General features: G+C 40.9%; 1 protein-coding gene across 1 annotated transcript; it reads right to left on the reverse strand.

The window, feature by feature from the left end:
* Positions 1-6019: 6019 nt before the first annotated feature.
* LOC140498184 (uncharacterized) lies at positions 6020-25939 on the reverse strand. The gene is given in 8 exon segments (XM_072599459.1): positions 6020-6154; positions 6156-6487; positions 6490-6569; positions 14347-14549; positions 14552-15228; positions 22903-23022; positions 23851-23977; positions 25002-25939. Coding segments are annotated over 8 exon segments (1728 nt in total). The 5' UTR covers positions 25056-25939.
* Between the last annotated feature and the right edge of the window lie 278 nt (positions 25940-26217).

The following is a 26217-nucleotide window of genomic DNA, read 5'->3' on the forward strand; positions in this document are numbered from 1 at the left end:
CCAACTCAGGTGGCACCCCAGTAAACCAGGAGCAGACTCTGAGGGTGACTGAATCAGTAGCAGCAGCAGCTGCTTCTAGAGCTCTCAGCCTATAGGTGGTAAGGGGGTTGGACAACTGATCAGAAGGAGATTTCAGGGGTCTCTTTGCTGGCATTAGGTTTAGGACTCTGTTGCATTGCCCATACTTGAGTCTAGGTCACAGTCCCATGCTAAGAAGGAGCACTAGCACACCAGAGCTTGTGTCTGTAGGGGAATGGGGATCCTGGTCACAGTTCCAGGGCAGAAAGTAGGGAAGGCGTATTGGTCCCTGATACTTATCACTGGCACAAATACAAACATAACCCAGGTATATAGGTCACTGCAAAATTCCCCTTGCCCTTCATTCATATTTGTTGGAAACAAGATCCCTGGTTCTCTGCTCTGTTTAGTAGTTCTTGTGGCTCATATTCTGGTAAAGGAGAGAAATTTTCATTCCATGGTCCTTCCTCCACCAGTCACCTGCCTCAGCCAGTCCTCTCACAGGCATCTCTTCCTTCCTCCTATCAACCTGAGAGGTCTCCACCCTGAAGCCCAATCCCTAAAAATGTAACTTACTTGAACATGTTCTTCAATGATTAACAAATCCCCTTCCCAGTGATTCTGTATCCCAGGATGTCATTAATCATACTCCATTCTCAGTCTTCCCTTTCTTATAACTAATCCCCTTCATCCTCCCCTCACTCCTGCAATGTCCCATTCTAAAGTTGCCCAACTCTTCTCCTTTGCTCATAGGTAACAAACCTGCTTTCATCTTAAACCTTGCACTTTCCCACTCTTTCCATCTTCTTATATTCACTGAAACCTGTGCCCTTCCTGATGACACTGCTTCCCTACTCACCCTTTCTAGCACTGGTTGTATTTTCATTATGTTTGTTACATTATCCCCATCCCCTCATGGTTGAGATGGGGGAGTTGAAATACAATTTACTCTTCTTTGCCATATCTAGGCTCTCTCCCTCCCTCCCTCTCTCTCTCCCTCTCTCTCTCTGCAGTCAATCAGTAATCTCTTCTCCTTTGATGTTCACTCAATCCATATTTGCCTCCCAGGAAAGATCCTAGTGGCTGTTTAACTTGCATCACATTCTCATACCACAGTTTGTTCAGTGGTTCTTCATGAAGAGCAGTTGTTGCTTATTCTGACTCCTTATCGTACATGTGCTTGAGTTCATCTCACAAATTCAATATATGAAATACTAAATAAAAGCTTTAACTTTTCTTCAGAGGTTGCTGAGAGATAAAGAAATCTACTAAAAGTTGCTGCATGAACAGTTATTATATGTCCTTTGTAAATTTCAAATAGAAAGGAATGTCTACACTAGATAGCACATACTTTATGTGTATACATTATTTATATGTGTGTAGATATAGGTGTATAAATATATAATTGCAGTACCCTTTTTAGTTCAGCATTTTTTTATTTGTCACCCTGGTATTACTGGGTCATGAGGACTCTGGTCCTCACTCTCAAAGGGCCACAATTGGATAGACAATGGTCATCTGTGCAGAGCATTGGACCCCTTAGCTCTAAGGATGTAAAGATAACCAAGAAGGGGTGGTATTTGTATTACACACTGCAGCCCACAGCCATGAATAAGACAGACTTCCAAAATTTCATCCCTAAGTGTAACTGTTCCTCTTTTAGTCAATCATTGTCTTAGGAATCCTAAAAAGTGAGAACATTAAGAATGTATCGCCAACATACATAAAAAAACAGAACTTTTACTCTAAACAAGGGGGAAAGAAAACAAGAGCTAACTTTGGAGGTCAGGGAGATATGAATTCATGTCCTACCTCTGACACCTAGTGGCTGTATGGCCCCAGGAAAGTCACTTAATCTCTCAATGCCCTACATGATTCTCTACAAATATCAGTTGCAGAGAATATTCCCATATACACTGGTAAGCAAAGTTCCTGACCAAGAGTTTCTTACACTGATGAAATCACAGGACCCCTCCCTTTTCTAAAATAAGGTGGACAGAGCCAAATATCCCTCTGATGTTGCTGTCATCCCCTAGGCTGATCCATGGATATTGATAAACATGTGACCACCAGTGGCTGGCATGGAACCTGGAAGTACTTGACAGAATTATGGCAGCTGTTTTCTTAGCAGGACTGTAGCAATAGCCTGATGACTGATCTCCCCGGATCTTCCTAAATCAAAGGTCTGACTCTCATGTGCATACACACATCCAATGACACTCAGCATGTTAATGTAAGTTCCAAGTGGTGTTTATATTTTTGTTATTATAGTGTATATCGTTCTTCTGTTTCTGCTTAATTTTCTCTGCGTGAGTTTCTATATCTTCTCTTTTACCTTTACCTTCTCTCTTACCTTTTAATTGGATACCCAGATGGCTACTCCTATAACTTTGAAAATAATTCTTATAAAATATACATATCTATGCACAACAGATCCTTTCTCTTCTCTGATGTGCTGGCAGATTTACTATATAATTATTTATTTAGAAAGCACTAGTTACTAAATAGCAGGGAATAGAAAGGAGAGACTGAAAACCTCTGCACCCTCTGAAAATTAGCTCCTCAAATGCAGAACATGTAGCTTAGAAAATGTTTGATTTTGAACTCAGCTTTTGTGACTCTTAAAATTAGAGAACAGCTCCTTCTCTCTAGAGCTAGATCCTTGTAGCTACAATTCTTCTGACTGTTCTACTCTAACATATTGAGCTTTCCTCCAAAGTCTAGCACTTATTGTCCCGTACTTCAGCTATCAAGTGACTATATACTGCCTATTATTTATTTCACACATTAAGAACATCTAGAGGGCATGTTTTTGCCTCCTATTCATAGCTACACAAACACACACATACACTCCAAGTCCATAGTTGGTTGTTGTCCATCTTCCAAGAGGACCAAAATGACATCTTCATTGTAAAGTGAAATTTCAGCGTGTCCAACTGTGGCAGATCAGACCAATACAATCTCGGAATGCTCTATCACAGGTTGGGCACAGATAGTCTGTGTGAATATTTGAGGTGGATACCTCAAATTTGCGCATCCTGCATTTACTTTGTGCTGTCTCAAGTCTGCTTTGCTCAAAGAGCACAGCACCTTTTCTTATGTGGGCATGCTGTGCTGAGTGGTCCTGTGCCAGTGTCTCCCATGTTGCACAGTCAAATCCAAAGTTCTTGAGACAGATCTTGAGAGTATCTTTGTATTGTTTCTTGACTCATTCAACAAGTACTGGAAAGCTCCATTTCGATTCATGATGTTTTCCTCACTATAACCCAGTTAGTGGGTAATGCAAGTAATATCTGCCTTTTCCAATAGGGAAACTAAGGCTGAAAGAGGTTGAGTGACATGCTTAGGGTCACTTAACCAGTAAATGGAAGGATTTAAACTCAATTCTTTCTGACCTCTGAGCTCTGTGTTCTTTACACTGTACCAAGAAATATAGCACATGGTCTGTCATCCAGATATTTATAACACAATACAGGAGATGAAATGTTCAAAAGAACATATGGGAAGTTAAGTAACATGAAAATGGATATTGAAAGGCAGCGCATAGTCAAGCCAAATAAATCACTCCCATAACACGAGTTCAGAGGAAAAGGAAATATTTTTTGCCTAGAGTACTTAGGGAAGTTTTGCTTTGAGGTCATGGATTCATTCATTCAACAAACATTTAATAAGCACCTGCTTTATGCAAAATACTATGCTAGGGGGCTAGAGGCATAAGAACAAAAATAAAATTGCTCCTGTCTTTAAGGAATTTCAATTCTACTGGTGGGGAGGGGAGAAAGGGAATACCATATGTGCAAAGAGAAATAAAAACAAAATAATTTAAGAAGGGAGAGACGATTGATTGGGTAAATTAAGGAAAGTTTCACAAAGAAAATAATATTTAAGCTGAGCATTGAAGGAAGATAAAAATTCTGGTAGGAAGAGGCGAGGAAGGAGTGTGTTTTAATTGGGTGGGATAGTTTGTCTAAAATGAAGGTGAATTCATTTACAAGTTTGAAGGACAGCAAGGAGTCCAGTTTGGTTGGAATATAGGGTGCATGAATGGGCACAATTTGAAAAAAAGCTGAAAAGAGAGATTAAAGCCAGATTGTAGAAGACCTTCAACACTAGGCTGAGTTTGTATTTTATTCTAAAGGCAACAGAGAGATATTGTAAGCTTTTGAGTAGGGAGTGACAATGTCGGATCCTTACTTTTTTAAGGAAGATTGTTTTAGCACCTGTGAGGAGGATAAGTTGGAGAAGAGAAAGGCAGCAAGGGGGCTTAATGAAGAAGCTGGCAGGATAGACTAGCTGAGAGTTGATAAGAACCTCACAAAGGATACTTTCTTCCCCCCCATTTATTAATTTATTTGTTTTCAGTTTTTAACAATCACTTTCATAAGTTTTAAAATTTTTCCCTCTCCCTCCCCAACACGGCATGCAATTTTTATATGGGCTACACACATACATTCATATTAAACACTTTTTCATATTGCATAGAAGAATTAAAATGAATGGGAGAAACCATGAAAAAAAAACAAAACATAACAAAAGAGAAAATAGACTGCTTCATTCTGCATTCCAACTCTATAGTTCTTTCTCTGGATCAAAGGATATACTGTCAATAGATTGTGATAGGGGTGAATGGTGTACATAAATGTGGCCAACATGAAATGCACTGATATGGGAAGGGGACAGTAAATAGACCAGTTTGCTTGGAGCAGAGAGAGTTAATATTGAGGAATAACTGACATTTATACTTATTTGAGTCTCAGAACAACTCAATGAGCTAGATACTACAGATAGTGCTATTTTTGCAAAGGAGAAAAGAGTCATTGGTATTAAGTAACTACAGCCACAAAGTTAATAAAATGTCTAAAGGGAAATTTGTATTCAGGCATTGATGATTTCAAATGTAAGAATGAGATCTGGTTGCTGCAGTAATCCAGGATGAGAACACTTGGTTGTTACTCTAAAATGAAACTTGAATCAACGTTTGGTCAATTATTTCCACCACCACCCCCCTTTTTTTCAGCCATACTCTCATTCATTCCTTCAATCCAAACATTCTTACTTCTTTCATGGCATGGTCTTCTTCAGCAACAAAGGATGAAAACACTTCAGACCTTGATATACCTACACACTACTTAATTTTGCTTAATATTTTTCAGATCAACACACCAGATTGCTCCACTGGGTTTGGAAGCATTGATAAAGATATGGTAGGCCACCTGCCCTGTGCCCCATATATCTATATGTCCTTGATGTCAGGGAGCACATGGTATGACTTTCTTTCCCCTACAGAGTCTCACGCAGTGCCTTATGGGAGATCAATAAATATTATTACCTAGCTGATAAAAAAGAGAAAAGCATCAAAAACAACCCTGAGATTCTGAATCCAAGTAACTAGGAGAATGTTGGTGCAATTTATGGAAATGAGGAAGCTAGGAAAGAAAGTGATGGGGAGAAGATAATTAATTCAGTTCTAAGGCTGACTTATAATCACTCTATATATCCTGCTCCTCTCTTTCCCCTATCTTCTACCTATTCCCCTACCGATCAGCTAGACTTCTGGGTCCTTTGAGAAAAATAAAAGTAGAAAAGAGAAGCTACTTCTTGGATGACATCATCCTCCAACTCATGGAAGCAAGAACTTGTTGCCCCAATTCCCTGTTCACATTTCCAGATTTCCAAGTCAATATAAAGTTAATATTGACTGAGGCAGAGCATGGGTAAGGGGGAAAGGGCATATGTACTAAATTATGAGGATCAATGCAATAAGAGTCTCCTTGACTTAAAGGCATTTACTGGGCTCTTCTGTACCCTTTCACCTTCTTCTCTAATCATAAATACAGTTAAAATGTTAACAATAATTGAATATTATTCTGGTCCATCCACTTACAGTCTCAGAAAGTTAAACTGTGGCCTTGGCGGTGGCCTCTGAGGCACAACAGGGAGTGGAGGCACCAAGTGATTTGAACAATTAAAAAAAAAATTTCATAAGATTTCACTTGAAAGACTATGCTTTTGTGTGAATTCTCAGATGGGGAATAAGATTGGAGCTATGATTAAAAGTTTTTCCGTATTCATTACACTCATATGGTTTCTCCCCAGTATGAATTTGCTGATGTTCAATAAATTTTGTTCTCTGTCTTGAACATGTTTCCACATTCACTATATTCATAGGGTTTTTCTCCAGTGTGAATTCTATGATGTTGAATAAGTGTGGATGGTGTACTGAAGGTTTTGCCACATTCACTACACTCATAAGGTTTCTCTGCATTATGTGTTTTCTGATGTTGATAAAGGTATGTTTTCTGCCTGAAGGCCTTCCCACATTCATTACATACATAGGGTTTTTCTCCAGTGTGAATTTTATTATGTTGTATAAGAACTGAATAGGCATTGAAGATTTTCCCACACATGTTACATTCGTGCTGCTTTTCTCCTGTATGGATTCTCTGGTATTTGATCAGGGATGAACACTGAAGGCTTTCCCACACTCACTATACTCATAAGGTTTTTGTCCACTGTGCATTTGTTGATGTTCTATCAAAATTGAGTTCTTTCTGAACAACTTTTCACACAAAATACATTTAAAGGATTTCTCTCCCATGTGGGCTCTCTATTGGATAATTCCTTTGGAATGTTGCGTGAAGGTTTGCAAAATGTATCACATGGAAAGGATCTCTCTTGAATTAAGACTTTCTGGCTTCTAAAGGGCTGTGGGCTTGGAGTGTTTCTCTTCTCAAATTTATCACATTCCTGTTCTCTATTCTCAGTGAGAGTTTTCTTGTGGCCTGCAGCAAGTGGTTTAAAACCTGTCCTCTGGGAAGATGATTTCTATAGTTCTCTGCCTGTGGAGTTTTCCTGGTATTCCTCTAAGGCTTCTTTCCCTGTAAGTTTATCTGACACCACTCCCTGAGATTTCAATCCATCAAAATCTTCCTATTTTGGGGTTACCTTCTCATTTTCTGTCCTAACCTCACAAGCTGAATCAATGAATAAAAAAAGAAATGAGATTTTATTTTTTATTTCTACAGAGGCAGAAACAGGAAAACATAAATGCAATGGCTTTCTCCTAGGATCACAATAGAGTCATTACAGTCTGGGGCAGAGAATAGGAAAGGAATGAGAAAGGCAGAGTAAAGGAGTCCAGAGGGATAAGGAGGTTGAGAGACTGTCTTCTTACTATGCTTTCTGAATTCAGCCATCATCTTTATTCCTCTCCCTCCAGAACCTTTTATTGAATCCTTTGGATGCTAGATTCTGATGGGTGAGCTTTCAACTTATCCTGCTTGCAACCAGACTTCCATATCGCCTCCTGACCATCTCCACATCAGGCAGCACCACTCAATCATCATCACCCTCAGCTCCCTCCCATTGGAAGCTTGGAGTCTTTCCTTCAGATACTAGACTCTGATATCTTGCTAGGGTCCAGGCTTCCACATCACTTTCAGGACACCTTCCATACACTTCACTGTCCCCATCCCACTTTTGCACTCCCTTTTATATTCTGGTTGTCCCTACTCCCTATGTATAGGTTCCCTATAAGCTTCTCGAAGGTACAAACTGTCTTGTATTTGTATCCCCAGTTCTTAGCATAGTGCCTGTCACATAGTAAGCACTTAGTACATGTTTTATCTATCTACTTAGATTCAGAAGTCAGAATGAGCTCAGGGAATAAGGATAGACCATGGAAAGAGAATGAAGAGTAGTGAGCAGATAATCCAAGGAGAGGAGGAATGAGAGGAGGACTCGGCAGTCCAATCCATTTTTGGACTCCTTACTTGGGCAGGGAGATCACAGAGAATAAGACAAATCCATGAAGAATGGTGGTATCAGGGATAGAACACAGGCTAAGTTGGGAGAAAGGGATAAACAAGAAGGGAGAGAGTGAGAAGACTGATGAAAATGAGCTCTCAGTGTCAGGGAGAAGATGAAGAGTATGAAGAAAAACATCTCATAGTTTAGGTACTTTTGAAATTCCCAATGGACAAGATGCAAACTTCTATTTGTCAGTTGTAGATGTATTATATGATCATTAGTCGACTAGTATAGTATCAATAAATGGCCAATGAATTGACATAAGCTGTTAGATGTGATTACTGAGCTACTTCCAGCAATTGTTGTAAGACAGGGGTATTCTATTAGGTAGTTTTGCTTAAATGTTTTATGGTGCCAGTGAATAAAAGCACTGTGCCTGGAATCAGCAGAGACTGAGTTCAAATCTTGCCTCAGGCACTTACCAGCTGTGTGATCTTGGGTTTACCCTCTATTTATCTTAATTTACTGGACAAGAAAATGGCAAAGCACTCCAGTGTCTTTGCCAAGAAAGGTCTATGGACAGTACTGGTGTGTATGGGGGTCACTAAGAATCAGACATGACTGAATGATTAAACAACAGCCACAGGGGGTGTTTATTGGAAAGTGAATCAAAATGATATGTGACAATAATTATTTATTTAAAGGGAGATCATGGAGAATGAGAGAAGTGAAAGATGACTCTTACCTTTGTGGGTGGAAATGGAGTTTACAAAAACTATGGTTCAGGAAATTTGGCCTCAATTTCTGGCAAGATTCTAGAGTATGTTATAAAACACATAGTTGGTGAACATCTAGAAAAGGAAATGGTAACCATGGAATGCCCGATTAAGAAAATGTCATGTCAGCCTAGCCTCATTTCCTTTCTTTACAACAGTAAGGTTAGGATATTGCTATGGAATTTAACCTATCTTGTCGAGAAATTTGACAAAGACTTTTGCTATTCCTACAGATAAGGCAGAGAAATGTAGAATGAATAGTGGCAATTAAGGATTCAAGACTAGTTGAATGTTCAGAGTCAGAGTTGTTATTAATAGTTTGGTGTCCCCTTGGAAGGAGTCTATGGTATGGTGTCTAGGGGAGCTACTGGTTCCACACTGTCCAACATGTCTATCAATGATCTGTATCAAGGCTGTGTCAACTTTTCAAATGACACAAAACTAGGAGGAATAGCTAACACAGACAATGGCAGAGTACAGAACCAAAAAGCCCATGAGAAGAATGGACCAAATCTTGTCAGATGAAATTGAATAGGGACACATAAAAAATCAGCACAGCCTGGGTTAAAATCCTACTACTGACACTTAATAGTCATATGACCCTGGGCTTGTCATTTAACCCAATGTGCAACTCCCTAGGACTTATCTACTAAATTATAAAATGATTGCAATCTGCAGAGATGTGGGGAAATTCTGTATCAGGAATTTGAAAGAAAGAAATTGAAGAAATCACAGATCTTTCATATATTACATAAAATCTTTCCCTTGGGATAAAAACTCCCAAACTTTACAAGTACAAGATAAGAAGATATAGCCAGATTGCAATTCAAGTGAAAAGACCTGGGTATTTTAATGGATTATAAGCTTAATATGAACAAGCCAAAAGGAAAAATTCCCAGGACCAGACAGATTCACAAGTGAATTCTATCAAACATTTAAAGAAAAATGAATTCCAATACTATATAATCTATTTGGAAAAATAGGCAAAGGAGTTCTACCAAATTCCTTTTATGATACCAATATGGAGCTGATATATAAACTGGGAAAAGCAAAAGACAAGAAAGAAAACTATAGACCAATTTCTCTAATAATATTGATGCAAAAATATTAAATAAAATACTAGCAAGGACATTTTTAGAAAGGATATTAATAAGTTGCAGAGTATTCCCAAGAAGGTGCCTAGGAAGATGAAGGGCCTTGACCTCAGGGCATATGAGGACAGGTTAAAGAAGTGGAGATATTTATTTACCCTGAAGAGGAAAAGACTCTCTCTCTCTCTCTCTCTCTCTCTCTCTCTCTCTCTCTCTCTCTCTCTCTCTCTCTCTCTCTCTCATCTTCGTGTGTTTCCCTCTCTCTGTCTCTCTCTGTCTGTCTCTCTGATCCACTGTGGTGGGGTGGCAGTGAGCATGGATGGGAAGATGATAAAAATTGTTCTCAAATATTTGAAAGATCCTCATATGGAAGAAGAATCAGCCTTGTTCTGCTTGGTTCCAGAGGGCAGAATTAGAAGCAATGAATGGAAGTTGCGTAGAGGTAGATTTTAACTGAATATCTGAAAACAACTTCCTGTTTCAATTCAATAGACATTTCTTTAAAGCACCTACAACATGCAAGCATTGCACATCCTAACCATTTGAGCTGTCCAAAAGGGGAATAAGCTGCTTTGTGGAGAAGATAGGTTGAAGGGATTGGGAATGACTTGAGGGTTGGGGTATATGTTATCAAATATGTGTAGGACTGTTATCTGGAAGAAGATTAATTACACTGGGGCTTTGGTCCAGGGGTCACTACTCTGGGACCAGTACAAAGACAACACAGAAAGTTTGATTTCTAGACTTTCTGTTCAGTGTAAAGAACTGTGCAACAACAGAAATGGAAACGTCTTGACTTCAGATGAGTCGTTATCATTGAAGATTCTCAGGAAAAAGCTGCCTGAAACCCTGTCTCTCAATGCAAAGAAAACAAGAAGAAAGGCAATCATTAACCACATGGAAAAATTCACCAAAATTAAACAATTAAATTAATCTAAATTAAAACAATTTTGAAGTTTCATCTCAAACTCATCAAACTGAAAAAAAATAAAAGATGTAAATAGTCAACACGAAGGGGAACAAAAGAAGTTAGGCAAAGAAATACACAGTAGCTAGAACTGTGAATTGGTCCATCTGTTCAGGAAAAGAAGATGTTAAGGAGGTGAGAAAAGTTACAAAATTGTTCAAACCTTTTGACCAAGTCATCCAACTAGCAGATATGTACATCAAAGAAGTCCAAAGAAGGAAACTCCTAATCTTGGTCTACCAATTTCTCAATACCCTAATCTAAATGCCTTCAAAAATCTGCACTGAATATTTCATTCCACTGCCTACATGGCTTCAGTCCTTGGATACTAGGTGCTAAGATCTCTTCTAGCTCTTCAACTACAATTATATGATTCCATGCAGGTAAATCTTAAACTGTTCCTTATTTTGCTTTTAACTGGTTTCTGATGTCCTAGCAATGAGTTCTCTAAGGGTAAATTCAATCTTCTACAATATCTGGACTCAGCATGGTCAGTGTTACTCAGCATCCAATCACACAAATGTTTAGAAAATGTATTTCAGTGACAGAATGAAAGGTCCTAATTCACTTACCTGAATAATCATTGCTTAGGATGTCTTTCCCCGGAGCTGCCTGTGTATCCAGGACCCATGGTTCAGTCCCTTGTTCCAGCTGGAAGATCACATCATGTTTACATACTGCAAATCCTGTTCATAGAGAAGGAAACTAGACCTGGCAAATTGTGTTGGCTACACTGTCCTAAGTTGAATCGTAGACTTTGGGTCTATGGGGGAAAAAGGACAATGTTCAGAGATAGGGTAGTCCACGGAAAATGTGCCTGCTGGCAGGGGCTTTGGGGAGAAGGCTAGTCAAGGAAATGGTGATCTATGTACAGGAAGTTCCTAGTTCTAGTCATGTCTTTATTGAACCCTTAGAGAGCACCCTGGGTTTATGGCAGTGAAGTCAGGACTTACAGAGAATTCAGGGATCAGAAATACATGAACTCAGAGAATTTAATGAAGCTGTTCATTTCCAAATCTGCACAGAATAGATGACTACTGCTTGAGGGCAGGTAATAAAAATGTCTTGTCTCTGAGTACAGAGAGGAGTGAACATCTCTGGTCCTGGAATTTTAAGCCCAAGCCTAACTGAACCCTTCAGACAAAATATCAGTTTGAGTCCCATGGAAGAAGCCTTACCCAAGGAAATCAAGAGGCTATAATTCTGCAGCATCACTTTAGAGGTTCCTCTGAGTAGGGCCCAGATGGTCCCACTCCTCCTGGGTGAAGTACACAACAACATCTTCAAAATCAGAGACCCCTGAAATGACATATTCCTGCTGTAGCCCCACTGAAAATTATACTGCTTACTCCCAGAGTGAGGGCAGAAGCTGACAACCTTGAAGGAGAAGGAACTCTTAAGGAAGAAGGTCTCAGATATAATATAGTGGTTATCACAAGAGTCAGGAACAAATTCCCATTAAGATCCTATTTTGATGCCTCGCTACAATGGAGAGGTGACCTTTGGTGACTCCTGGGCACCAGTGACCATCCAATGGAGTAGAAATTCTGCAGTAGGTCCTACCAAACTAGACAGGTTTCAAGGAGGGCCCACAATGAATATATTCTGTGTCAGTCATCTGAGGCCCTGCACCCAAAGGGCTGCCACCAGGTAGTACATAATTTCAGTCAGTGCAATTCACAAAGGTGTATAAATGTCAGCTATCTATTCCAATCACTTCACCTTACAAGTGAGGAAAATTGGGGCCCAGAGGGTAAAATCAATGGCCTAGAGTCCTTCAGTTAGAAAATGACAGAAATGGAATGAGAAAATAGGGACTGAGACCAAAAGTCTAGGGATCTTTCCATTTCACTGCTTCCTGAGTGTCTCAGGGAGTTCAGGCTAACATCAAAAACTTCAAGATTCTCAAACGGTAGTAGTTGTGCCTTTTGTTCTCTACTGCCTACATATCCTTTACCTATTTATCTATTGGGGTATGATCTTGAATTGGCCTCAACTCAATGGAAGGGCATTTCAGCAAGGGTGTGTTCGTCTTTTGTTGCCAAAGAAGACCATGCCATCAGAAAAATGATGACATGACTTGCACTTGACTTTGTTTTGAGTGAGTGAGGGCTGTGCAGGTCACCGGACTCACTTCTCCTCCAGAGCCATCCAGATCTAGTGATCAAATATTCATCAGGATGACTGGAGATGACCCAGGATGAGGCAGTTGGGGTTAAGTGACTTGCCCAAGGTCACAAAGCTAGTGAGTGTCAAGTGTCTGAGGTGAGATTTGAACTCAGGTCCTCCTGACTCCTGCACGGGTACTCTATTCACTGCACCACCTAGCTGCCCCTCAGTAAGGGTGCGTGAAGACTCAAAGAAGGGAATTAAGAAGATACCTGGGGACAGGAAAGAAATTAGCTTTTTTAGAGTTGAAAAACTTCACAGATCCACCAAATGATGAGTTGCATTATTAATATATGCTTATTAACAAATACATGATGACAAAAAGCTTCTACTGATTCAGGGACACTTGATTTAATTTGCATTTTATTAATTATAGTAGCAGACACTTGAAAAATAATGATACTGTATGTGAGACATTTATTTAGTTTATCTGATATGTATTTTCTTGGGATACTAAATCATTTAATAAGATGATCAGGAATTCCCATAATGACTCTAGCAACCTAGGGGTGTGCTGCCCACAGATTAGGAACCACTGGCACAGAATAACCACACCACACTAATTAACAATTTAAAGGTTTTGTGCAGCTCTGGTCAGCAGGTAAAATAACTCTTTGAGGCACCAGAACTATTGTTCACACTGGAACAATACTGGGAGTTCCACTGGTTCCTGGATGGAAGAGAGCACATGGTATGTCTTTCTTTCCCTTACAGTGTCTCACACAGTGCCTTATAGGAGCTCAATAAATGTTATTAACTAACAGATAGAAAAGAGGAAAGCATCAAAATCCACCCTAAAATTTTGAATATTGGTGCAATTTATGGAAATAGGAAAGCTAGGAAAGAAACCATGGGGAGAAGATGATTACTTCAGTTCTAAGGTTGATTTATAATCACTCTATATCTGCTGCTCCTCTCCTTCTCCTATCTTCTACCTGTTTCCCTACAAATCAGCTAGATTTCTGGGTCCTTTGAGGAAAACAAAAATAGAAAAGAGAAGCCACTTCTTGCATGACATCATCCTCCAACTCAGGGATGTAGAAAATTCTTTCCCCAATTTCCTGTTCACATTTCCAGATTTCCAAGTGAATATATAGTAAATATTGACTGAGGCAGAGAATCTCTAAGGGGAAAAAAGCATATGTACTAAGTTGTGAGGACCAGCGCAATACAAGCCTCCTTGGCTTAAAGGCATTTACTGGGCTCTTCTGTAGTTACTCCTTCACCTCCGTCTGTAATCATAAATACAGTAAAAAAGTTAACAACGATTGAATTTTATTAAAGTCCATCCACACAGGGACTCAGAGAGTTAAACTATGAGTTGAACAATTTTTTAAAAGAATTTTTGAAAGATCTCACTCATAAGGCTGCTTTTGTGTGGATTTCTGATGGTGAATAAGACTGGAGGTATGATTAAAAGTTTTTCCATATTCATTACATTCATATGTTTCTCCCCAATATAAATTTGCTAATGTTCAATACGCTGTGTTCTCTGCCTGAAGGCTTTCCCACTTTCATTACATTCACAGGCTTTTTCTCCAGTGTGAATTCTATGCTGAATAAGTGAGGATCATGCACTGAAGGCTTTCCACATTCACCACATTCAAAGGGTTTCTCTCCAGTGTGAATTCTCTGATGTTGAATGAGGTGTACATTTTGACTGAAGGCTCTTCCACATTCACCACATTCATAGGGTTTCTTTCTACTATGTTGAAAGTTATGCATTCTCTGATGTTGATGAAGGTGTGAGCTCTGTCCAAAGGCTTTCCCACATTCACATTTATAAGGTTATAAGGTTTCTCTCCATTATGTGTTCTCTGATGTAAAATAAATTGTGTTCTCTGCTTAAAGGATTTCCCACATTCATTACACTCATAGGCCTTCTCTCCAGTGTGATATGTTTGATGTGTAATAAAGTCTGAACTCTGTTTGAAGGTTTTCCCACATTCATTACATTCATGGGATTTCCCTCCAGAATGAATTCTCTGATATACATTAAAGGTTGAATTAAAATTGAAGAAGTTTCCAGAAACATTATATTTACATGGCTTTTCAGATATATTCTTAACATGTGAATTATGTTTGAAGTTTTGATCACATGTATCACATTGACATAGTTCCTCTCTTATAGGAAATCCTTTGCATGAAACATGGTTTGAATGCAGATTGCAGTTTCTTCCACATTTGTCATATTTTTGCCCTTCTTCTAGTATGGAGATTTTCTCCTGGATGATTAACATTGGCCTGAAACTATTCTCTTTGGAAAGAGATTTCTTCCATTTTTCCACAGTGTGGCTTCCTTCATCTCTCCATAAGATGACTTTACTATTCCAGGCTTCTCCAAACCTCAGTCCCTCGAAAACACTTCTTGTGATTTTTTCTGTTCTCAACCATTCCATTTCTTCTGAAATTTCATTCTTTAGAGATAGCTCTACATTCTGAATGATGGCTACACAATCTGAAACAATAAAATCAAAAGGTATATGTCACCTGGTTTTTATTGTGGGACAAAGAAAAATATTGGGTTAGGAAGATTAAGATATACATTAAAACTATTTCCTAATTGTATGTGATATTGAAATATTTTGGTATCAGTCTCACAGTAGAGGAAGAGAACAAGGAGCACACTGACTTCAGAAGAAAAGGTAACCCAAGAAAATGAAGACAGCTCAGGGTGGAAGGATTTGAGAAATGAGAGAAGGGGAGAGGCACAACAGAAGGTAGGTAGTGGTAGAATGATAGTCACAGAGAGTAAAATGATCCCAGACACTAAGAGACCATGGAACAGGAATGGAAATGTATCACATTTCTTGTGTGAAGTAAGATGCTGAGGTAGAGACTAGCAGCTTAGAATTTCCTAGGACAAAGGAATCTTTGAGCTCTTGGTGGACCCAATTATCTGCCATTAGTATACATAGGGTTTTCATAGTATAAGAAAAACATTACTATGGGGGAAAGGCATGGAACGTAGAAGGTGGAAACCTAAGAACAACTACTCCAAAAGAGAAGAATGAGAAAATGGATCCATTAAGAGGTTAAGAAAGATCAGGTCTGGCTTTTCCTAAAGTCTAATAAACAACACCAATAACTATTATTTAATAATTTAGAGACTTCTTACAATTGTAAACTTTACTTATTCATTAAATAAGTAAATAAAAATTTCCCAAGGAAGTTACTAGTAGCAATAACTCTTAGAAAATCTCAAGAGGACTTTGTGTTTGCTTCAAGAAGAGACAAGTGGGGTAAAGATTGTGTGAAAGCACATTCCACTCTACAAAGGGAGTGGAAGGAGAATAGGTGGCTAGCAGTCAGAAGACACCAAGTAAACTCAAGGGGGTCTTGGGAAAAAAGAAGAAGGATTATAGGGATTGCACCTAGGATTGAGACAAGTCTCCAATGGTTTTATGGGTAAGAGGCCTACATTCCAATAAAAATGACCATGAAAATAGGCTTTGTGAAGAGGAAATGAGCAATTGTCAGAGATGGAGGATGGGAAAGGTAAAGGTAGGCAAGCAGTCAAGCGCCTGGGATTTGAGCATTCAGATACTCCAAGCTGACTAGGAAAGGTTCTGTTTTAGTTTGAGGACAGAAGTAGAAAGAATTCACTCAAAATTCTTTCAATCACTGAATTTCTTTAATCTAAAAATTTAGACTTTCTTCCTTTCTCATAATCCCATTCTACCACGGATAAGCTACAACATTTTTATTTCATGAAATGAGATAACATATGCAAAGCACATATGAAGTCTAGTTACTTATTATTATCAACTTCACTTAAGTAGTTCTTAAGCACATAACAACAGCAACAGCCATCATATATATATCATATTAAGGTCTACAAAGCCCTTAACATATATAATCTCAGGGCGGAGCCAAGATGGCAGAGTAGAAAGACTCACATATGCTAGCTCTTCCCCCACAGCCCATAAAATACCTGTAAAGAAAGACTCTCGACAAATTCTAGAGCAGCAGAAGCCACAGAACAACAGAGTGGAGGAGATTTCCAGCCCAGAGTGACCTGAAAGGCCAACAGGAAATGTCTGTCACACCAGTCATGGAACACAGGCCAGCCCAGCCTTGGCCACAGGGCTCGGCTCTGGGAGGAGGACACGAGCAGGCCTCAGGGGTGGAATCCCCAGTCGCAGTAGCAGTGGTTCACACTCTTCAACCCACAGGCACCAAAGGTCAGTGAGAGGGTTTTCTCAGCTGGTTGAGAAGGGAGAAGGGCCTTCCCATAGCTCTAACCTCAGGCTGCTGTCCCAGAGGTCCCATCAGGCGGGCTGCAGCAGCTTCTACAGCAGCCCCTACAGCACCCTGCATCCATTGTTGGATTGTAAAACCCCTGGGGGCACTGAGCAGCTGATTCTTACTTCAGCCCTGTGTAGAAACCCTGCCCCCACTTAATACTCCTGAGGGATTTGAGCAGTTGATCTTTATCTCACACTGAATGGCAGCCCTGATCCTGCAGCTTATCTGAATCTCAGCCCCCAGTGCTGGCTTGGCTGAACTGGAGGTCAGGTGGTTGTGAAGACAAAACTCTATTACTCAGATTCTGGGCACAAAAATTTCTGCTTGCTCCCAGACTAGTGTACACACTTGATTGTACCACCATGGAGGAACTGAGATCTTACAGACTCCCGGAGTATACCCTACTCTTGACAAAGGACCTAAAAGTCAAGTAACTGGCTGGGAAAATGTCCAAAAAAGGGGGAAAAGATAAGACTATAGAAGGTTACTTTCTTGGTGAACAGATATCTTGTCCCATCCTTTCTGATGAGGAAGAACAATGCTTACCATCAGGGAAAGACATAAAAGTCAAAGCTTCTGTATCCCAAACATCCAGAATAAATATTCAATGGGCTCAGGCCAGGAAGAGCTCAAAATGGATTCTGAAAATCAAGTAAGAGAGGTGGAGGAAAAATTGAGAAGAGAAATGAGAGAGATGCAAGAAAATCATGAAAAGCGGGTCAACAGCTTGCTAAAGGAGATCCAAAAAAATGCTGAAGAAAATAATACCTTTAAAAATAGGCTAACTCAATTGGTACAAGGTTGCAAAAGTCAATGAGGAGAAGAATGCTTTAAAAAAGCAGAATTAGCCAAATGGAAAAGGAGGTTCAAAAGCTCACTGAAGAAAATAGTTCTTTCAAAATTAGAATGGAGCAGATGGAGGCTAATGACTTTATGAGAAACCAAGAAATCACAAAACAAAACCAAAAGAATGAAAAAATGGAAGATAACGTGAAATATCTCATTGGAAAAACAACTGACCTGGAAAATGGATCCAAGAGAGACAATTTAAAAATTATGGGACTACCTGAAAGCCATGATCAAAAAAAGAGCCTAGACATCATCTTTCATGAAATTATCAAGGAAAACTGCCCTGAGATTCTAGAACCAGGGGGAAAAATAAATATTGAAAGAATCCACCAATCACCTCCTGAAAGAGATTGAAAAAAAGAAACTCCTAGGAACACTGTAGTCAAATTCCAGAGTTCCCAGGTCAAGGAGAAAATATTGCAAGCATCTAGAAAGAAACAATTCAAGTACTGTGGAAATACAATGAGGATAACACAAGATCTAGCAGCTTCTACATTGAGTGATCAAAGGGTGTGGAATATGATATTCTAAAAGTCAAAGGAACTAGGACTAAAACCAAGAATCACCTACCCAGTAAAACTGAGTATAATACTTCAGGGGAAAAAATGGTTTTTCAATGAAATAGAGGACTTTCAAGCATTCTTGATGAAAACACCAGAGCTGAAAAGAAAATTTGACTTTCAAACATGAGAATGAAGAGAAGCATGAAAAGATAAACAGCAAAGAGAAATCATAAGGGACTTACTAAGGTTGAACTGTTTACATTCCTACATGGAAAGACAGTATTTGTAACTCTTGAAACTTTTTTCAGTATCTGGGTAGTTGGTGGGATTACACACACATGCACACACACACACACACACATACAGAGACAGAGAGCACAGGGTGAATTGAATAGGATGGGATCATATCTTAAAAAAATGAAATTAAGGAGTGAGAAAGGAATATATTGGGAGGAGAAAGGGAGAAATGGAATGGGGCAAATTATCTCTCATAAAAGAGGCAAGTAAAAGACTTTTCAGTGGAGGGAAAAAGGGGGGAGATGAGAGAAAAAACATGAAGCTTACTCTCATCACATTCCACTAAAGGAAGGAATAAAATGCACACTCATTTTGTTATGAAAACCTATCTTACAATACAGGGGATAAGCAGGGTAGGGGGGATGAGGGAAATGGGAGGAGGGAGCAATTAGAAGTCAACACTTTTGGGGAGGGACAAGGTCAAAAGAAAGAAAAGAAGAAATGGGGGCAGGATAGGATGGAGGGAAATATCATTAGTCTTACACAACATGACTATTATGGAAGTCATTTGCAAAACTACACAGATTTGGCCTATATTGAATTGCTTGCCTTCCCAAAGGGAATGGGTGGGTGCCAGGCCTAGAGGCCTGTGTGGGCTACCCGAGTCTTCTTACCTCACCTCCGAGGTCTTCGGTTGGCCAAAACCGGATGCTCATATGAGAGAAAGGACGTTCCAGAGTCGAACAAGGGTTGAGCTTTATTTCAGGGTCTCGGTTACAAGTGCAGGGTGGTCTTCCTTAGGAGGAAGAGGGGGAGATTTCCTAAGGAGGCTAAGATCTTAAGGGATTGGAAGTAGAAGTACAAGCGGGGAGAGAGGGGGAGGGGAGAGAGGAAAGAAGAAAAGCGGAGCCTACCGTCCTCTTGGCTCCTCACGTGCTAAGAGAGCTTTCAGGCTTCCTCAATCCTACTTAACCTTCAGCCGCACAGTTTGCATCTAAATACCATGCTGTTAGATAACAATAGTGTGCCCAGACCCGGGACGACCTCGAGGGCAGGGAGACTCCACCCATCACGTATCTCCTGGGGAGAGGCGGAAATACCCGAGCTAGCCGAGCTAGCTCAGTCTGACCTTCTCGAATCCCCGCTGTTCATGGAGGGCCTCGTAAGACTCTAAGATTTAGAAGTCCCACTTTTACCCGCCCGAGACCATCCACACGGATTTGAACTTCCAATCCCAACAGGTGGGGAGGGAGGGATGAAGAGAAGTTGGAACTCAAAGTTTTAGGAACAACTGTTGAGTATTGTTCTTACATACAACTAGGAAATAAGAAATACAGGTAATGGGGTATAGAAATTTATCTTTTCTTACAGGACAAAAGAGAAGATGGGGATAAGGGAAGGGAGGGATGTTAGAAGGGAGGGCAGACTGGTGATAGGGTTCATTAGAATGTTTGGCGTTTGGGGGTGGAGGAAGGGGAGAAATGGGGAGAAAATTTGGAACTCAAAATTTTGTGGAAATAAGTGTTGAAAACTTAAATAAATAAATAAATAAATAACAAAAAAAACCCCCAAATATAATCTCATTTTACCCTTGCAACAACTCTGGGAGGTAGGTACTATTATTATTCTCATTTTACAGATGAAGAAACTGAGGCATACACAAACTAAGAGACTTGCCCAGGGTCACACAGCTTGGTGTCAGAGGCAAGATTTAAACTCAAGTCTTTATGACTCCAAGTCCACGTGTTCTATACACTGTGCCTCATGCTAACAGAGCTAGGTACTATGCAGGAGGTGAGAGGGATACAGAGACAGATATGACATGAATCCTACTATAAAAACTTACATCACAGGGAAGAAAATAGATGCACAAAAATAGCTGATAAAAAGGAGAACGTATTAAATGAAAAGATATGAGAAATGTGAGAAAGCAGTTCCAAGTAAGTGTTATGAAGAGAAGAGGGAGAGATTATTTTCATTTGGGGGAAGGAGGCATAGAGTTCCATCTAGAAGGAAATGAGGGACCTCAGTGGAGTAGGGTTGTTGGGGAGTCCTTTGCAGGCATGAGAACAGGTGAAGAATGGACGAGACTCCAGTTTGTCTGGAATGTAGACAAGAAGGGGAACAAAATGAGGTTGGAAGAGTGGATAGGAGCTAGAGTGTGGAGGGCCAGGCAGGTCAGAATAAAGAGTTCATACTTTATTCAGCAGACAATGAGGAACCACTGAATGTTTTTAATTAGAGGCATGGCATGATTACAGCAGCCAGGTAGGAAGATGACTCAGGTATCAATGAGAAAAATTGGTAGCAAAGGAGAAAGACAGATGAGAAATACTGATTAGGAAGCTATTACAACAGTCAAGGAGAGAAGAGATGAGTTGCTAATTAAGCATGGCTACAGTGAAGACTTTAAAGGATGGATCAGATGCGAGAGATAGTCTAGATGTTGACTGGAGAAAACTGGGCATGCTTATCACATGCTTATCTACTCCACGGATGATTAAAAAAACCCAGCTAAGTGGGAAAACCAATATGTTAAATGAAAGAATCAATACATGGAAAGTTTGTGCCAGACCAGAATGATAAATCAGATCAAACTAAATGAAATTCATGGAGGATAAATAAAAAGTTCGAATCTTGAATTTAAAAAAAATTAATCATACACATAGAAGAAAGAGAAAGATGAGGCTATGAAATAGTTTTATAAACAATAACTAGGGATTTTGGTTGACTAAAACCTCAGTGTGATCGATAGTCCTCCAGTCTCATAACCTAGGTGTCAATTTCAACCTTTCATTTTCTCCCTCTACCTTATCTGTTGCTAACGCTTCCTAATTTTTCCCTTCAAAACATCTTTCAGATATCGCTTTTCCCTACTCTGCCACTGCCAGTGCCCTGCTGCAGGCCTTCATTGCTCACACCTGGACTCCTACTGGATAATCTCCCTTCTATATTCAGTTCTGGGTTACTCACAAGGAAAGATGGTGGCACAGCAAATAAGCCCTAAAAATGAAGCCAGCACCTGACACAAGCATGAAAAGAAGAAAGGAGGGGATTAAAAAAATAGCTAGAAATCTGGATTTCTGCAGACATGACTTGTTATATAAAGCTGATTACTTTTTGCATAGGGTTTTCGAATATACTAAATATATTAAGTGCAAATACTACCCCAAAGCACCTAGAAAGCAATACGCTTTTCTAGGTTTTGAAGTTGAAAGCTGAAACAGTTTGAAGCTGAAGCAGACTGAAATCAGCTAGTCTGCCTGGCTCTGAGAAGTTGAGGTTACTTGCCCAGTGTACAAGAGGTGGTAAGTATCAGAGGCAAGATATGAACACAAGCTCCCTGACTCCAAGTCTAGTGTTCTTTCTCTATCATGCAAATTAGCAGGGACTATGAACTTGTGGTCAGGAAATGACAGGTCTTAGGAGAAGTGAACAGTCAGTTAATAAGAAGGTTTCTGAGAATGTCTGGATGTCTGGACCAGGCATTTCAGTTCCCCTCACCAGGGACAGAGATGTCTAACAGAGTCCACAGTGAATAGGTCTGTGTATAAACTTGCTGATCAGCTCATTAAGGTTATACATTGAAAAACTATTCACATAAAGCCACTCAGATAGAGTCATAGAATCTCCGAGATGGAAGAAGCCATCTGATCTATCTTAAATTGGGCTGAGAACCTTCTGGATGACATCCCCAACAAAAGTGCATCCAGCCTTTGCTTGAAGTCTTTTGGTGAAGGGGAACTCACACCTTCCTACCCTCCCAAGGTGGCCCGGTCTACTTCTGGACTGTGTTAATCATGATGAAGGTTTCTGTGTCATCTCTCTAGTTCTGTGTCATCTCTGAAATGTCTACCCAGTATTCCTACTTATATTCTCTGGGGCCAAACAAGACACACCTAATTCTCTTATACATGACAGCCTTCCCTTCAAATATTTGCAGACAGCTATCATGTCCCCCACTTAGCTGGCTCCTTCAAGGAATTCCTCCTTCTGGACATCCTGGACTGAATACCACATTGTAGGTATGGTCTACTAGGGGCAGAACAGAGCAGGACTATCACCTCCCATGTTCTGGACTCTAAGAGTCTCTCAGTATAAATGGAGAACCCAGCAGTTTTCTCTGTTGTCATGGCTACTGATGACTCAGTGAGTTTTCAGTCCACTAAGATACTACAGGGAAACCAGGATGGTTAGGGAGTGACCCTAAGCCCCAATGATGAAATCCATCCCATAATGCATACTTTGACTATGGTGTCCAATGAGTAACAGAGTAAATACTCTCACCCACTCACCTGGACAGCTGCCTCTGAGAATATCTCTCTCTTCTTCTCTCTGTTGCATGTTGCAAAGCCATGGCTCTTCCTCTCGCTCTAGCCAGAAGATCACATCAGGTTTGGGCACTAGGAATCCCGCTTATGGAGAAAGAAACCCAATTTGGTGATTTTCTGGGTCCGGGAAATAGTCCTAACTCCCTGGGTGTGCAGACAGAAGGAGAGAGAACGGAAATATCCAAAGAGAGGGCATGACAGAAAGACTCAAGGAAAGCCTGTGTACCTTCAGGAAAGGTATCATCATTGCGCTATCCTGGGCAAAAGCAAATTGCCTCAACTGTCCTTGGTTACCACAAAGGCAGGGGGCAGCTAGGTGGTGCAGTGGATTGAGCACCAGTGTAGGAGTCAGGAGGACCTGAGTTCAAATCTCACCTCAGGCACTTGACACTCACTAGCTGTATGACGTTGGGCAAATCATTTAACCCCAATTGCCTCATCCTGGGTCATCTCCAGTCATCCTGCTGGTCACTGGATTCAGATGGCTCTGGAGGAGAAGTGAGGCTGGTGACCTGCACAGCCCTCCCTCACTCAAAACAAAGTCAAGTGTAAGTCACGTCATTATTTCTCTGATGGTATGGTCTGCTTTGGCAACGGAGGACAAACACAAACACACACATACACACACATACACACCACAAAAGTACAACAGTCCCACCAACTGGAGCATCTATACTGACCCCTGGGTGAGGAGTGCTGGGTTTCAGGCATCAAGGAGAGGGAAGATTCTGACTCAGGGAGAAGTTGAGGAAGCCTGGGGTCCAGGAACTTAGAGGAAAAACTCCCTCTCTGAACCTGGATGAGATTAGGAATCTCTGCTCCTGCATTCTGAGGCCTGGCTCCTCATAAGTCAGGAAGCCAAGGAAGTCAGGTATGGGTTCCTAGGTGAGAAAGGGAAGGGAGAGACTTTACCCAGTGAGACCAGGTTCCCATAATTCTCTAGCATCACATCCTTATAGAGAACCCTCTGAGCAGGGCCCAGGCAGGCCCACTCCTCCTGACTGAGGTACACTGACACGTCTTCAAACGTCACAGACACCTGAAACAACAACACAGGCCTACTGAAGGCCTACATGTAGGCCCAGGGCTCAGCCACAAGGGGACTGCAGGAGGGCAAGTATGGAAGTTTAAGGGGAAGAAAGGTGTAAACAGTCCAAGTATGTAAGTGTTTGTATATATACAAGGGCATGCAGGTGAACCTGGAAAACGAGGAGAGATTTTGTGTGCATCAAGGCTCTCAGTATTCATGTATGCATGTATGTATGCATGCATGCACACATATGTGTGTCTGCCTATGTATATGTGTGAGTGTCCCTATGCACTCAGCTCACCAGGTCTGAGAACAGATGAGAATTCCCAGTGAAACTTTCTAAGACCCATTTCCAGAAGAAGGTTCTCTGGTTTTGAGAATCTGAAGGAGTAAGGGTCCCAGCCACACCTTACCTTCCCCCTAAATGAAATGGTATCTAGAGGTTGCCAAGTAAGCTTGACTGTTCCAGGTCAGAGAGGAGAAACTTAGCTCAGCAGGCTACCAGGGATATGGGCTGGAGCTGTCATTCAACAACACTGCAGCCAGCCAGCCTAGGGGTCAGGAGAGAAGAGACTTGAAAAGGGACCTCCTCCATATTGCCTCCCAATCAGGGATCAAGAACACAGAGTTGGGAGCCCTAAGAAGTCCCAGGACCTGTGTCTGCAAACTCTACTGGAACTAGAGAGTGTGGAAGCCCAGAGGAAAGAAGTCACAGCATGACAGAGCTGGAAGGAACCTTAGAGATTGTTGACATAGTCCTCTGATTGAAGATAATGCAATTGAGGCCCAGAGATGTGGGCTTATCCAAAGAGAGACTAATCCAAGGTCAGGTAGCTAATCAGTGGTAGGAAGGTCTATAGATCAGGTCTCTTCACTTCCTGTCTAGTATTCCATAACATAATGTGTCTCCTTGGAAATGGGGCCCAGAGCCTTGTATGGGGAGGTCACTGAGCCAAAAAGCTGAGAAAAGGAGGTGAGGTCAAACTGGGTGAGGGACCAGAGCAGTGATGGACTCTCAGGAAGGACATCTCACCTGGGGCCCAGGGGGCAGGGGCTTGGCCACCATCACTTGGTCTCCTGGGCTCATCTTAGACAATCAGCAGGAACCTGAGGAACCAGCAAGCCTGAGGAGAGAGAAAGGAATGGAGAGGGACTATCTGTATCTCAAGGTTCTCCCATTAGTTCACCCTGGGATTTCTCACCCCTCAGCATTGGTGCAATGGGAAGACCCACTTCCCTCCAACCCCCACTGCTGTGGGCCTGGCCACCTGCTCTGCTCTGGGGAAGCTGGAGAAAAAACACAGGACTCATGGTCAGGAGAAGCTCCATTTCACCACCTTGCTCTGCTGTTTCTGAATTATGTCACCCTGGATAAATCCCTTCCCTCTGCCTCTCAAATCTATCATCCCTGTTCCCAGATCCCACTGTAAAATGGGGATAACAGTGTTCACATTATCTTACAGAATTATTGTGAGGAATGCACTTGGAAACTTACCAGGGAGTTAGTATTATTATTTTAGGTGAAGAATTTTGTCTGCGAATGAATTTTTTTGTGGTTGAGTAGTTTCACTCATGTCCTACTTTTCACCTCCATGTTGGGGATTTCTCAGCAGAGATACTGGAATGGTTTGCCATGTTCTTCTCCAGCTCATTTGACAGATGAGGAAATGAAGGCAAACAGGGTTGTGACTTGAACTCAGGAAGATGAGTTTTCCTGACTCCAGGCCCAGGACTCTATCCACTGGATCACCTAGCTGCCCCTGGGAATATTACTTGCCATGGACAAAGAAAGCAGAGAGCAGAACTACGGTCATGACTAAGAAAATCTTGCCCACTGAGCGTAGAATAAGCCAGACAGAAAACATATAGGATTCAGGGAGGCCCCAGAACAGCCCTGTCCCTTGCTTTACTGCTGCCACAACACACAGCAGGGAGGAAGTACACAACAAAATGGTTAACACAGTCCTAGGACTGACAGCTCTCATCCAGGGCCAGGTATAAGAAGACATTTTTCTTGCTCCTAGGTGAAACTTGCATCCATGTCATTTCCACTTGGTTCATCCAGGGAGGTCTTGAGCTGTAGCATCTGGAGAGGCAGAGCCTCTAGGAGGAGGGAGGCAAGAAATGCTGAAGAAAATAACACCTTTTAAAAATAGACTAATTCAAATGGCAAAAGAGGTCCAAAAAGCCAATGAGGAGAAGAATGCTTTGAAAAGCATAATTAGCCAAATGGAATAGGATGCTCAAAA

The sequence above is a fragment of the Notamacropus eugenii genome, chromosome 4 (assembly GCF_028372415.1).
Source record: "Notamacropus eugenii isolate mMacEug1 chromosome 4, mMacEug1.pri_v2, whole genome shotgun sequence".
Classification (NCBI taxonomy): domain Eukaryota; kingdom Metazoa; phylum Chordata; class Mammalia; order Diprotodontia; family Macropodidae; genus Notamacropus; species Notamacropus eugenii.